Here is a 12,050-nt window from a genome sequence, read left to right as displayed (position 1 = left end):
AGCAATTAGCAACCAACAAGGGAGATAATACAACTAATTAAAAGTAAAAGTTATGCGTCAGCGAATGAGATTTTTATTGAGAACACAAAAGGACCTTGAGCGGCAGCCGGGCGTGGCAGCTTGCTTGATGTATGGCCAGCCCACCAAACCCCACCCCGCCCCGGTTAGAAGAGTATTAAAATGCTGTTAACACACACACACACACACGACCAAACCACACCCAACCTACCTCAATCCACTTTGCCTGTTTTCGCTCGGCCTAAATTATGAGGTTATAATTCACAATTAAGCAAACGCAAGCATAAAACATAAGCACATGACATAATTATTCCCAGCTCCTTCGGATTAATATACGTCCTTACGAGTACGAGTATATAGTGTATATTCAAACTAAAGGAGAATTGTTAAACAAGCACCGGCTGTGGGTGGAGGCAGAGGTGGAGGTGGAGGTGGAAGTGGAGGTCACTCATTCTGACCTCATCAGAGTGCCAGCACTGAACAAGATTCAAATCAAATTAATGAATGGTTTTTGTACCTTCAACTGAATGAAAGCCGAGTGGACAACGTTATTTTTGAGGGATCTCAAATATACTAGATGGACAGTTATGGTTCGAAAAAAAAGAGGACAGATGTTATCATGAATGGTTTGGCTTGGCTTGGCTTGCATAATTTTTGGTATAATGCTCTGCAATTTAATATTAAAACTACTATTATTTCTCTATAATATTTAAATTTTTCTCCATTTAGGAAATTTTTATTATACGTCGGCTCGTGGAACTATTTAGTTTTTTGCGCAATTGACTTTTTGCCAAAAAAATAAGTACGTTGATATTTATGCATATATTACAATATTCACATATATCGTGTGTAGATATAAATAGAAATAAAATTCCTTTAATTTTGGCAATTTATTAATGAGCTTTCGGCCATAGAAAATGCATTATTTTGTGCACAATCTGGTGTTTGTTTGCGCTTGTGTGCAGTAGTAATTTATTGCTAAAATGCATTAAAATTGTGGGCGTCCGAAAAGGGGGCCGATTATTTATTTGGTTGCTGGTGGATGCCATTAACTGACAAATTTTCACTAATTGCATTGCATTAATAAACTGAAGTAATGCCAATATTGACAACAACAGCATTAAAATAAACTGCAAAAAATATGTCCGTGACTGTAAATTATTGCCGATGATGGAAAATGCTGTCTAACTGCATCGGCAACGGCAATGGCAATGCTGGCAACGGCAATGCCAACGGCAGCAAATGCAGCAATTGCAACAAGCACCGCATCCAAGGAATGCAGCAACAACAAATCAGAGGAATACCAATTCATTGACGACTGTCTGCGTATGCCATAAATATGCATCAATGGAAAGACCGGCCCTCCACCGGCGCGCCGGTTGAAGCCCTGGATCTGGTCCAGGTCCTGGTCCTGGTCCTGGTTTTGGTCCTGGTCCCACTCGTAGGCAATATAATTTAAATGGACTTTGGAAAAGCAATTATATGAAATTAAATTTAGTATTTGTATGTCCCTATCTCTCTATTTGTTGGCTTAATCCTGCATTGAGCCGCTCGCATACTCCGTGTAATCTGGTTGCAATGATGACTCCACCATAAATGGGTGTGGTCGGCAGTCCGCCATTCAGTGTAAAAGGGCGTGCCAACACCTCGGCACTGTGGGACGACAGGACCGGAAGGACAAACAGGGCAAACAGCCCTGACGAAAGAGGCGTCCGCGGTGCGAGGAGCGGATATAATAATTCGTGTGTGCGTTCGAGTACTTTTCATATGAATATGAATGGCTTGCGGTTGCATTAAGTGGTACGCGAAATGCACTCAAAGTGCATTCAAAAACACTCGCCCAAGTGGGTGGAGCGTGGTCTCCCCTTCTCCCAGACAGACAAACAGAGAGCGAGAGAAAGGTCAAGCATGCTTCAGTTGCGTAAATGATTCAGTCTACCCGAGTTTATTATTACATACATATACATATATGTATGTAGGTATTATTGTTACGGATCTGGGACTGGAAAGTGCATATGAATTCTCGATATCAGCACTAGCTGGGTGTATTCCACATAAATTAAAGCTATTGGGAAACAGTAGCAATCTCTAAAGGCTCTTTATTAAGGACTACTATCATTAAAGAAAACCATATCCTGTTTTAGTAACCGCCTAGAACATAGGCACAAAGGTCTTTAAAGAGTTTAACCTTTTAAGAGACAACAAAAATGTTGTGCACTAAATTGTTCCATTTCATTGTCAATTTTCAAAGTGTCAGGACGGTCCACCGAAGTTATGTAAATGATGAATAAATTCATATCTATCCAACAGGAGATTGACACTCCCGACCATCCACAAGACATCCACATACATATATGATAGGGTGGAATCCACCGATGCATCGCGAGGGTTCCAATGGTCAAACAATTTGTGCACAACTTCTCTTACAGTTGGAACAATAGCCTGTCCCCTTGACCATCAATGAACATCCTTAATGGGCTCCAAAAATCTTCTTTATGTGCTTTTAAATGTTATGATCAAAGGTTTAATACCTCCTTCGGTAGTATAACAATATGCTAGTTCGCTTTAGAAATAATACAAATATTCGACACCCGAAATGTGCATGTGTAACCCGCCTTAAGGAAAAAAATTACACTACATTTTTCAATTTTTGAAATAAGTTGATTTATTTATTATTGTTGCTTGACTTTTTCTGGTTTTTTGTTTTGTTCGTTTCCGTCTGTGTCTCATTTTGACTGCATTAAGTATATTTTTTTTTCTCCACACCTCCGTACTCGCTTAGTTAGTTAGTTTAGCGATTGTTTAAAATATACTTCCACTTACGCACTAAATAATGAGCCATGTTCTTAAAAAAAAACCAACAAAAATTTGAATGATCAAATGAAGGATATATTTCATATTTTTTGATGCCTCTCTTTACTTTTGCACAGATATTTATATATAGAAATTGTTATTAATTTGCATAAACGCTATTTAGGAACATAAAAAACCTTAAAAAGTATTTTATTTTAAATATCTTTGCTCCTTTTCCTCTGATGTTTGTATGAGTGTTTGTATGAATTATTTAAATGAGTAAATTGTGACTTGAAAATGTTTCAACTTTAAATGGTATCTTTTATTTATTTCTTTTGCTTTATCTTTTTGTTTTGTAAAAAATTGTGATTAAAAATTGGGCTTGAAGTGAAATGCATTTTATTTATTGCTTAACGATAATTTATTATAACTTCTGGCTTTTGCTTTTTTTAATTTATCTATAACTTTTGAGTCAATTTGATTAGCTTTAAATGTATTACATTCCATTGTTTTTACAAACTTAAAAAATCTTCGAATATATCCTTGTTGCGGTTTATTGCTCGGCTTTTATTTTGTAATGCTTAGTGAATATTTATCATTAGTATCTCAAGGGTATTTCTTTGCCATTTTGGTTTTTGCCTTTCGCTTTTTGTTTTTCAATTTCGCAATAAATTCTTCTGGGTTTCGTTTCACTTTAGTTTTTAAAATGTCTCTCTTATTTTTATCATTAGGTTTATTTATTTATGTATGTACATTCTGCAGTCAGACATTCAAGAATATAATTTATTCATGTGTATTTTGTTGTTGTTGCCTTTACAAAAAAACAAACAAAAAATTTATGAAAACAATAGTCCGCCTCCTACCCTGATTTTTCCGATACCTTTTCAATCAATAACCTGCCGTTGTGTGGCTCTATTTTTACTGCTTTTGTTATTTTAATGGCATGTTATTAAATAATTTGTATGGGCCGCGAACAACATTACCGCAAAAAAAAATATTTTCACTTTACTGTTTGTTTTATTTATTTGTTGTTTCTTTTCAATTTACCCGACAGCATCTACAGATGATTGCGAAAAAAATTGTTTTAAAAACTAAATATTACAAAAAAGTTGTTCAAAGTAACAAAAAATAACCACTAAAAGAAGACCACAACAGAAAAAGAGTTGTGGGATTTAGTCGAACCCTAGGAATAGGTATCAGTTAGGATTCGAAGAACAAAAATTGTTTGAGCTTAAGCCAGAGCCAGAGCCGGAGCCAGAGTTTCTTAACCGTCATTGCGTTCATCATACCTCTCGTTCCCAAAGGGTACCCATTGGCTAACTTAACCCACAACATAAGCTATTATGGCCAGGCTGTAATCAATTAAATTTACTCTCTTTCGCTTGGATTTTATTCAGAACTTAATTGTTATCAACGGCTGATTCGCGGGCGGGACTCGGGGCGGCGCGTCGGCTCATCATTATCGCCCTGCCAGGACATGAGTTAAAATGAGTGCGCACGAGAGTATGATGCAGTGTAATTTTATTTTTAATTCGTTGAGTGTCAACTATTAATATTATTATCGTAATGTATATGTATTTATGTATATATGGCTGGGCGTACGCTTATATGTAGATATTTTCATAGCAGTTATTATGAGTTTTTATTGTTTGCAGCGCGGGTTTTTCTGGTTGTGCTTCTCTGCTTTTGTTTTCCAATGGCATTGTTTGATTTTTATCATACAATTTCCTTACATGCTAATTAATTTTCCTGAATATCTGATGCTGCAGGGAGTCGGAATCTGTCTGCAAAACGGTGGAAAATGATCTTAAATGATGGGATGAGTCTGTGGAAATGCGGATGATGCGGATAATGCTGTGGAGGGTGGTGGAATATATATTAGATCTTTCGTTTCGGTTTGTTCATATACTTATTTTTTTTATTTTTATTTAACATGGTTTTTAAGAATATATATATGTGAGCCGAAGGCCACGATGCTAGCGCTCCGCTTAATTAATTTTAATATTATTTTTATATTAAGTTTAATAAAAAAAAATTGTTTTTATATTAAATATATTAATGGTATTCATATATATATATATATGTATATTTTATGTTATATATATATTCATATATGTAAGTGTGTATTTATCATACAAAAATTAATTGTTTTTTTGGATTTCTCCGCTATGTTTATGTTTCGCTGTTTATGTACAATACTTAGATAATTAAAACCGTTTTTGTGGCTATATCATCATATTTTATCATCATATCATTTATCATATTTAAGGTATTTGTATCTTTTTTATTTACAGGGAATAATTCAACATTAAATTTATTCAAGAACTAAAAGTATCAGTCTGTTTCAAACCATGCCTAAAAAAGTATTCTTTTCTAACTTCCTATCCATTTTGTATTCCATAAGCTATCCCAATATCAGTTTAATCAGTTTGAGTTGGTTTTTCGTATGTTTTCGTTTTGTTTCTCATTAAATCTTTATAAATTCACTGGTTTCGCAGTCTGTCTCTGCCTCCTATCTCCCCCCTCTTGCCACATCCTCCGCCTGCCGCTCTGGCCTCCCCGTTACGCCCATAGATCGTGCAGTGGCTTGCCGGCCTGGACGTTGTCGTCCAGCTCGTTGAGGCTCAGATTGGACTCGTAGTGCGTCAGCTCCGGCTGCCTGCTGTTGTTGCTGCTGCTGCTCATCGTCACACTGCTCTGGGTTCCGCTCTCGAGGCCCCCGCAGCCACAGACCAGTTCGTCGTCCGCATTGCAGTTGCAGGGCTTCTTGCAGTTGTAGGCACCGGCCACCCCAGTGGGACCGAGGGGCGGCACAAAGTTGGAGCTGAAGCTGGAAGGCAGCACGGCGGCTGTGGAGCTCTTGGCGAGGACGCGCTTACCGGTCCCCAGGCTGATGCACTCGCAGTTGCTTCGCTGCTGCTGGAGCTGCTGCTTGGCGTAGTCGACGCTGTCGTAGGCTGGAGCGCCACTGGGAACATACGCCGGAACCGCGTATTCATGCTGACTCCGGCGATTCGGATGCTGTTGCTGCTGCTGCTGCTGCTGCTGCTGCTGCTGCTGCTGCTGGGGATGATGATGGTGGTGCTGGTGCTCCAGGGTCTTGGCCATCCCCCCGCCCACACTGAGCTCGCGCTGCTTTTTGGACAGCTGATTCATTGTGTTGAACTTACAGGCGGCGGCGGCTGCCGAGGCGGAGGTGGGAATGGGCTTGTAGCCCACGCCCCTGGCACTGCCCACGGCGCCGCACTCGTTGATCGTGGCGTAGTTGTTGCTGCTGCAGTCCGCATAGAGTTTGTCGGCCAGACGAGCCGCAGGAGGAGGCACAGGCACACCGCCAGCAGTAGTCCCCCCGGATTGGTATTCATGCGACGAGGAGTACATGTTGGCCGAGGGAGCGCGGGCTGCCAGGCAGCCGGTGACCCTCTTGTTGTTGTTGGCTCGACCATGGGGCAGGGGGAGGGCCAGGCGCAACTTTTGCCAGAACTTCTTGTCGTCCCACTCGATGCACGTGCTGGTCCTGAGATAGTGCCGCATATCGAGATCGATGTCCCGCTGAGGCAGGTCCCCGTAGAGGATGAAGATCACTCGCTTGCGGCGCTTGACCAGCTCATGGAGTGCGCTCTTGTACTCGAACCGGGACCACTCATTATACAGGAAGTTCTTGGACAGGACCAGCACGAACTGCTTGGCACTCTCGGCAGCCTCGATCAGGGCATCCGCTATGTACGCATTGATGTTGACGTCCCGGTAGTGCAGGCACAAGCGATACCCAATGTCGCTCTCCAGGGTATTGGCTAGAATCTGATTTACAAAGTGCTCGTCCTGCAAGCTGTACGCGAAGTACGCATCATTGGGTCGTTCCTTGTCCAGCTGGTCGCCGAAACGAGGCGAGCGAAAGCAGAAGTTCATCAGGCAGCTGGTGGAGTGGGCCCACATCTTGAGCTCGTGTCGGTAGCAGAATAGGCCGAAAATGAGTCCGAAGAAGGCCACAAAAGCACAGGTGGCCACCAGGAGCAGGGGCAGCAGTCCCTCAATCTCATTCGTGTGCATGTAGTGGGCCACGCCGTCCCGCAGGGTGCACTTGGTGCCGTTCTTCTCCCGCAGCACACTCGTGGCGTTGTTGTAGATGCAGCTGACACGCGAAGCATCGATAATCTTCTCGGAGCTCTGGGCCAGGTAGTTGCGGAAGCGGGCCAGGTAGCCGCACTCGCAGCTCCACTGGTTGTCCGCCAGGCTGATCTCCACCAGATACGGATTAGCACTCAGCTGCCAGACCTCAAAGTGCATCAGTCGGTTGCCGTCGAGGCGCAGCACCTCCAGCTTCCTCAGCATCTGAAAGCTGCCATTCGCTATGCTGGCAATACGATTGGCTTGCAGATACAGCTCCCGCAGATTTTCCAGGTTGTGGAACTCGTTTCCCTCCAGAGAGACTATGTGATTATCCTCCAGATGCAGAATCAGCAGACGCTTCAGTCCACTGAACGTTGTGTTGTGTATGTGGGCCACATTCGAGTTGTTGGCAAACAGCACGGCCAGGTTCTTCCTGCCCAGGAACGAGTGCCCCGCCAGCTCTACAAAGTTATTACCATCGATGTACAGCTCAGTGGTGTCCATTGGCACGCGCCGCGGCATCTCCGCATAGCCAGCGCCCGAGCACTCTACAATATTCGTGGACCAGGTCTGGTCGTGGAAGCAGGTGCAGTTGCTGGGGCAGGTCATCTCGCAGTCGCAGGCGTCGAACTCGCAGCAGTGGCAGACGGCAAAGCAGTGCGTCTTGTACGTGCACAGGAAGTGCTTGGGCTCGGCCTCAATCAGGGGGATGTAGGCCCTCTCGCGGTTGTTCAGCAGCTTGCAGTAGATGGTCTCGAGGTCCATTATGCGGGGGTACTGACGCGACGTAATGTGATTGATCTTTTGCAGCCAATCGATGTTGCAGTCACAGGTGAAGGGATTGCCCCCAATGTAGAACTCCGGCAGGGCACGGTGCTCCCAAACAGGCAGAATCCGCAGCGACTTGATGTCCAGTGTGGTTATCTGATTGGCATACAGGTCCACCCGGGTGAGGTTCGACTTGTGCATAAAAGTGTCCGGATCCACGGTGGTAATGAGATTGTCATTCAAGAACAACAACTCAATGGAGTTGGGAATGGCACTGGGACCAATGCGCTGAATCTGATTGAAGCTTACGTCGAGAGTCTGAAGCCGAAGCTCGGCATCCAGGCCAAATCGATTGGACAGGGCGTACAGGCGGTTCTTGTGCAGGTCCAACCATTGCAGTGTAGACGGCACATGGCCGTAGTCGAAGCTCTCAAGACGATTATCGGAGATGTTGAGCCACAGCAGGGAGGGCATATTGCTGAACAGACCGTTGATATCGCTCAGCTCGTTTCCGTCCAATCGGATGGCCTGAATGCTGGAGGTCATCTCGAAGGCACCCGGCTCGACGACAGCAATGCGATTTCGGGCCAGATTAAGGATCTGCAGGCTGGGCAGATCCCGGAACGTGTGCATGGTGATGTTCTCCAGATAGTTGCCAATAAGACGCAGGCCGTACAGATTGCCCAGACCCTTGAAAGCACTCTCCTCCATCACGGTAATCATGTTCTCACCTAGGTCCACGGTGCGCAGATGTCGCATGTTGCGCAGGGCCAAGGGCACCGTCTTCAGCTGATTGCCATTCAAATTGAGGTCCTGCAGGGCACTGCAGTTGCGGAAGGCGTCCGGATGCACGCCAATCAGGGCATTATTGTCCAGCGACAACAGCGACAGCACATATAGCCCGTTCAGGGCGTAGGCGTCCAGGTACTTGAGCTTATTGTGGGACAGCAGCAGCGTGTGCAGGTTGTTCATCGGCGCGAAGGTGTCCGCGGCAATGTTCTCCAGCTGGTTGTGGCGCAGATTGAGAATCTGCAGCGTATATAGGTCACTGAAGATTTCCGGCTCCAGCTTGGTCAGCTTGTTGTGCGACAGATTCAGCAGCACCAGCCGAATCAGACCCACGAATGTGCTGCGGTCAATCCAGGTGGAGGTTATCTGATTCATGGACAGGTCCAGGGCCTGCAGTTGGTCCAGGTTCGAGAAGAGCTGCGGATTCAGCACACTGATTGAATTGTTCTGCAGATACACTTCCTGGATTATCTTGGCCTGCTCCGCAAACAGCTCCGTGGGCAGGGCCACAATCTTGTTGGAGCTGAGGTTGAGCACCTGGAGGTTCTTCAGGCCACTCAGGGCCTTGTCGGCAATCATTGAGATTCCATTATTGTTTACGGCCAGCACGCGAAGGCGTCGCAGGGTGCCAAAGCCATTCGCGGGCAGCACGACAAAATCATTGTGACTCACATCGAGGAACTCCAGGTCCAAAGAGCAGCTGCTGGCACTGTTGGCACTTCCACTTCCTCCAGCTCCAGCTCCACGCTTCACCGATTCCGTAGAGGAGCTCGACTCCGTTGAGCCTGTGGCTGAGGGCTCTTTGCTGCGGTCCCTGAAGCCCAATTCGTTGACATCCTGCAGGCGGTTCTCGCTCATATTGAGAGCAGACAGTGCCGACAGAGCACAGAAGATGTTTTCCGGCAGGGACCAAATGTTGTTCGAGCTGAGATCCAGTCGTTCCAGCTGCTTGGTCACGGCGAAGGCATCCGCCTCTATCTCGAAGTTAAGCGCTGGCCAGAGGATGTTGTGGGTTCGCAGCGTGAGGTTGCGCAGCTGGTCGAGTCCGTCGAGGACCTGGCGTCCCAGCTTCCCCAGCTTGCAGTACTGGATGGACAACTGCTGGAGGCGCGCCAGGTGGGCGAAGGACTGCGCCTCCAGGCGGCTCTTGGCCATGATCTCGTCGTTGCAGAGGATGTGAAGGGCCACCGTGTGTTCCGCTGGTATCACACTGAAATTGGTCGTGTCGAATTCGCTGTTGACCGTCCGTAGGTTGCAGGTCAGGGCAATCTCTGGCTGGTCCAGGCCGGCAGCGGGCATGAAGTGACAGTCATCGGGGGCATCGTACAGGGCGGGATCCCCCAAGCCACCTGCTCCGGGAACCCCTTCCGACAGGGGACGCAGCGTCCGGGCCGGACTGGAGGGCTGCAGAAGCTGGGTGTTGGACACACCGGCCTCGCCCATGATGGCATTCGAGTGGGCTTGCTGCTGCTGCTGGTGCTTGGTCGACAGGGGCTCCGTGTGCTGCTGCTGCTGCTGCTGCTGCTGCTGGGGCTGTTCTTGGGCCAGGCTGAGGGCCACGGCGAGCAGGCACCAGGGATAGTAGTGGATCAGCATTGTGATGGATCAGCAATTGCTGGTTATGTGTGACTTGGGAAGAAGGTTGGTTCCGTTCCCTATATACAACTCATATATATAGAGTGAGTGAGTGAGTGAGTGAGAGGTGTGGAGGGGAAATCGAAAGGAAATCAATTCCACTGGATGGCCAGAAAAAAGTCAGCGCACATATTTTCGACTTCCTCTTCAGCTGCTGCGTCTAATGGAGCCTTCAAATTTATTCTTTTCCTCTTTTCCGTTTTTCCGCTTTCCCGCAATATAGTTATATTTTTGGCGTGGCCAAACTTCGTATCGTTTATTCTTCGTATATACCCGATATAAGTATAACTCTCTGTGTCCGGGCTGCTACAACTCGCGAAACATTTTCGAGCACTTTTGAAAGAGAATTTTCGGTTTTGTAATTATTACACGACGCGGCGTTGATGTAGGAACCTTCGATGAATATTAATTTTCTGCGGGCGCGTGTGCTATTATCACTTTACGAGCACGAGTGCGAGTACGAGTACGACTTCGAGTAGGAGTATCTCTCTCTCCGTCAAAAAAAAACACAACATTCACCGAACGGAACTGAACTGAACCTATTTATGTGGGTGCTAGTGTGCGGCTGTGTGTGTGCGTGCTTTCCATGCAGTTGAGGTTGAGTCAAGCGTCTTTGGCCCGTACGTTTCGTGTGTGTTGCGCGCTGTCTGAGTTCTGAGAGTCGAGTGACTGCCGCAACGTGCGCAGCTCTCACTTAAATAGAACGTCGGCCGAAGGATGGCTGGCGGTCTGCACAAAGGGAAAATTTGGAGAGGAAATTGTTCCCGAAGGGAAATTCGCTCTGCTTCACTGCAAACGAATCGAATGGCGGCAGCGATGCTGCTTGAGGGAGAGGATGTTGCTAGGACTCCGTTCTGTTTCGGTGAGAACTACTCGTACTCGTACTCGTAGTCGTACTCGTACTTCTTCTCCGTATTCTTTTGCTTTTCTGCATTTTCCCTCTAATCGCATCAAACAGCTGGCGTTCGTTGGCATTTTTTTCTTGTTATTTTGCTGTCTGTTGTTGTTGTTTCTCCGTTCGTATCCTTTTTTTTTTTGCCGCCGAATCGGGAGTCGGCTCCGGCTCCGGCTCCTTCTCTGGGCTCGTCCCCCGTCGAGGACTCTCTGTCTCTGCTTTGATAATGAAAATATATGATGTGCATGGGCCAAGCCAGCGACAATCTTCATACAAATGTAATTTATTTTTATTCCACTACCACGTGTGTGTGCTATACTTGTGTGTGTGTGTGTGTGTGCGTGTGCGTGTGGGTGCGGGCGGTGGGCGGTGGGCGGTGGGCTGACTTGTTGTGTGTCTGGGCCTCATATAAAAATAATAATTCCTCACATTCCATTAAATTACAATAATAATTTTAATTAAACTGTTTTGTTTGCGCCTCATGTAGCAATTTTTGCGGTTTGATGACTTCTTTTTCCTCTCCGACGAAAAAACGAGAAAGCCCTCACTCTCTCTCTCTCTCTCTCTTTCTTTTTCTCTCATCAGGCTAACGATGATGATTACGATTACGATAACGATACGATTATGGGGCCTCTGTGGGTGTACGGCCCTAGATGCAGTGTTGCTGGCTTTAAAGTCCTAGACATTTTGGCAGAGCTTATAAAATATGGTTACGATAGGAACGAGTTGGCTAAGGTATGATGATTGCACTCAGAGCATAGAGTATTATTAGGGTGTTGCTAATTGTGCTGGCAGGGGGGTTCCAAAGGAAGAGACAGATTATCGAATTGGCTTTCCGATGGTTTAATATATACCTATATCTAAGGGTACAAACAAATGGCTAATTACATATATTAATCTATTTACATATAATGAATAATAAAATCAGTTGAACTGTAATTTAAGCTGTCGCATTATCATTATGAGTATGACTCATTAGTTTTTAATTATTTTGATTACACATATTTTGGTTTTATGTTTACATTTGCTTATCCCCCTTCTC

General features: G+C 45.6%; 1 protein-coding gene across 1 annotated transcript; it reads right to left on the bottom strand.

The window, feature by feature from the left end:
* Positions 1 to 5,074: 5,074 nt before the first annotated feature.
* On the bottom strand, positions 5,075 to 10,797 carry LOC108152940 (toll-like receptor 6). The gene has a single exon (XM_017282635.2). It carries the CDS (start codon positions 10,072 to 10,074, stop codon positions 5,374 to 5,376), a length of 4,701 nt encoding a protein of 1,566 aa, XP_017138124.1. The 5' UTR covers positions 10,075 to 10,797; the 3' UTR covers positions 5,075 to 5,373.
* Between the last annotated feature and the right edge of the window lie 1,253 nt (positions 10,798 to 12,050).

The sequence above is a fragment of the Drosophila miranda genome, chromosome XR (assembly GCF_003369915.1).
Source record: "Drosophila miranda strain MSH22 chromosome XR, D.miranda_PacBio2.1, whole genome shotgun sequence".
Taxonomy (NCBI): Eukaryota; Metazoa; Arthropoda; class Insecta; order Diptera; family Drosophilidae; genus Drosophila; species Drosophila miranda.
This window is presented reverse-complemented; position numbering and strand designations above follow the sequence as displayed.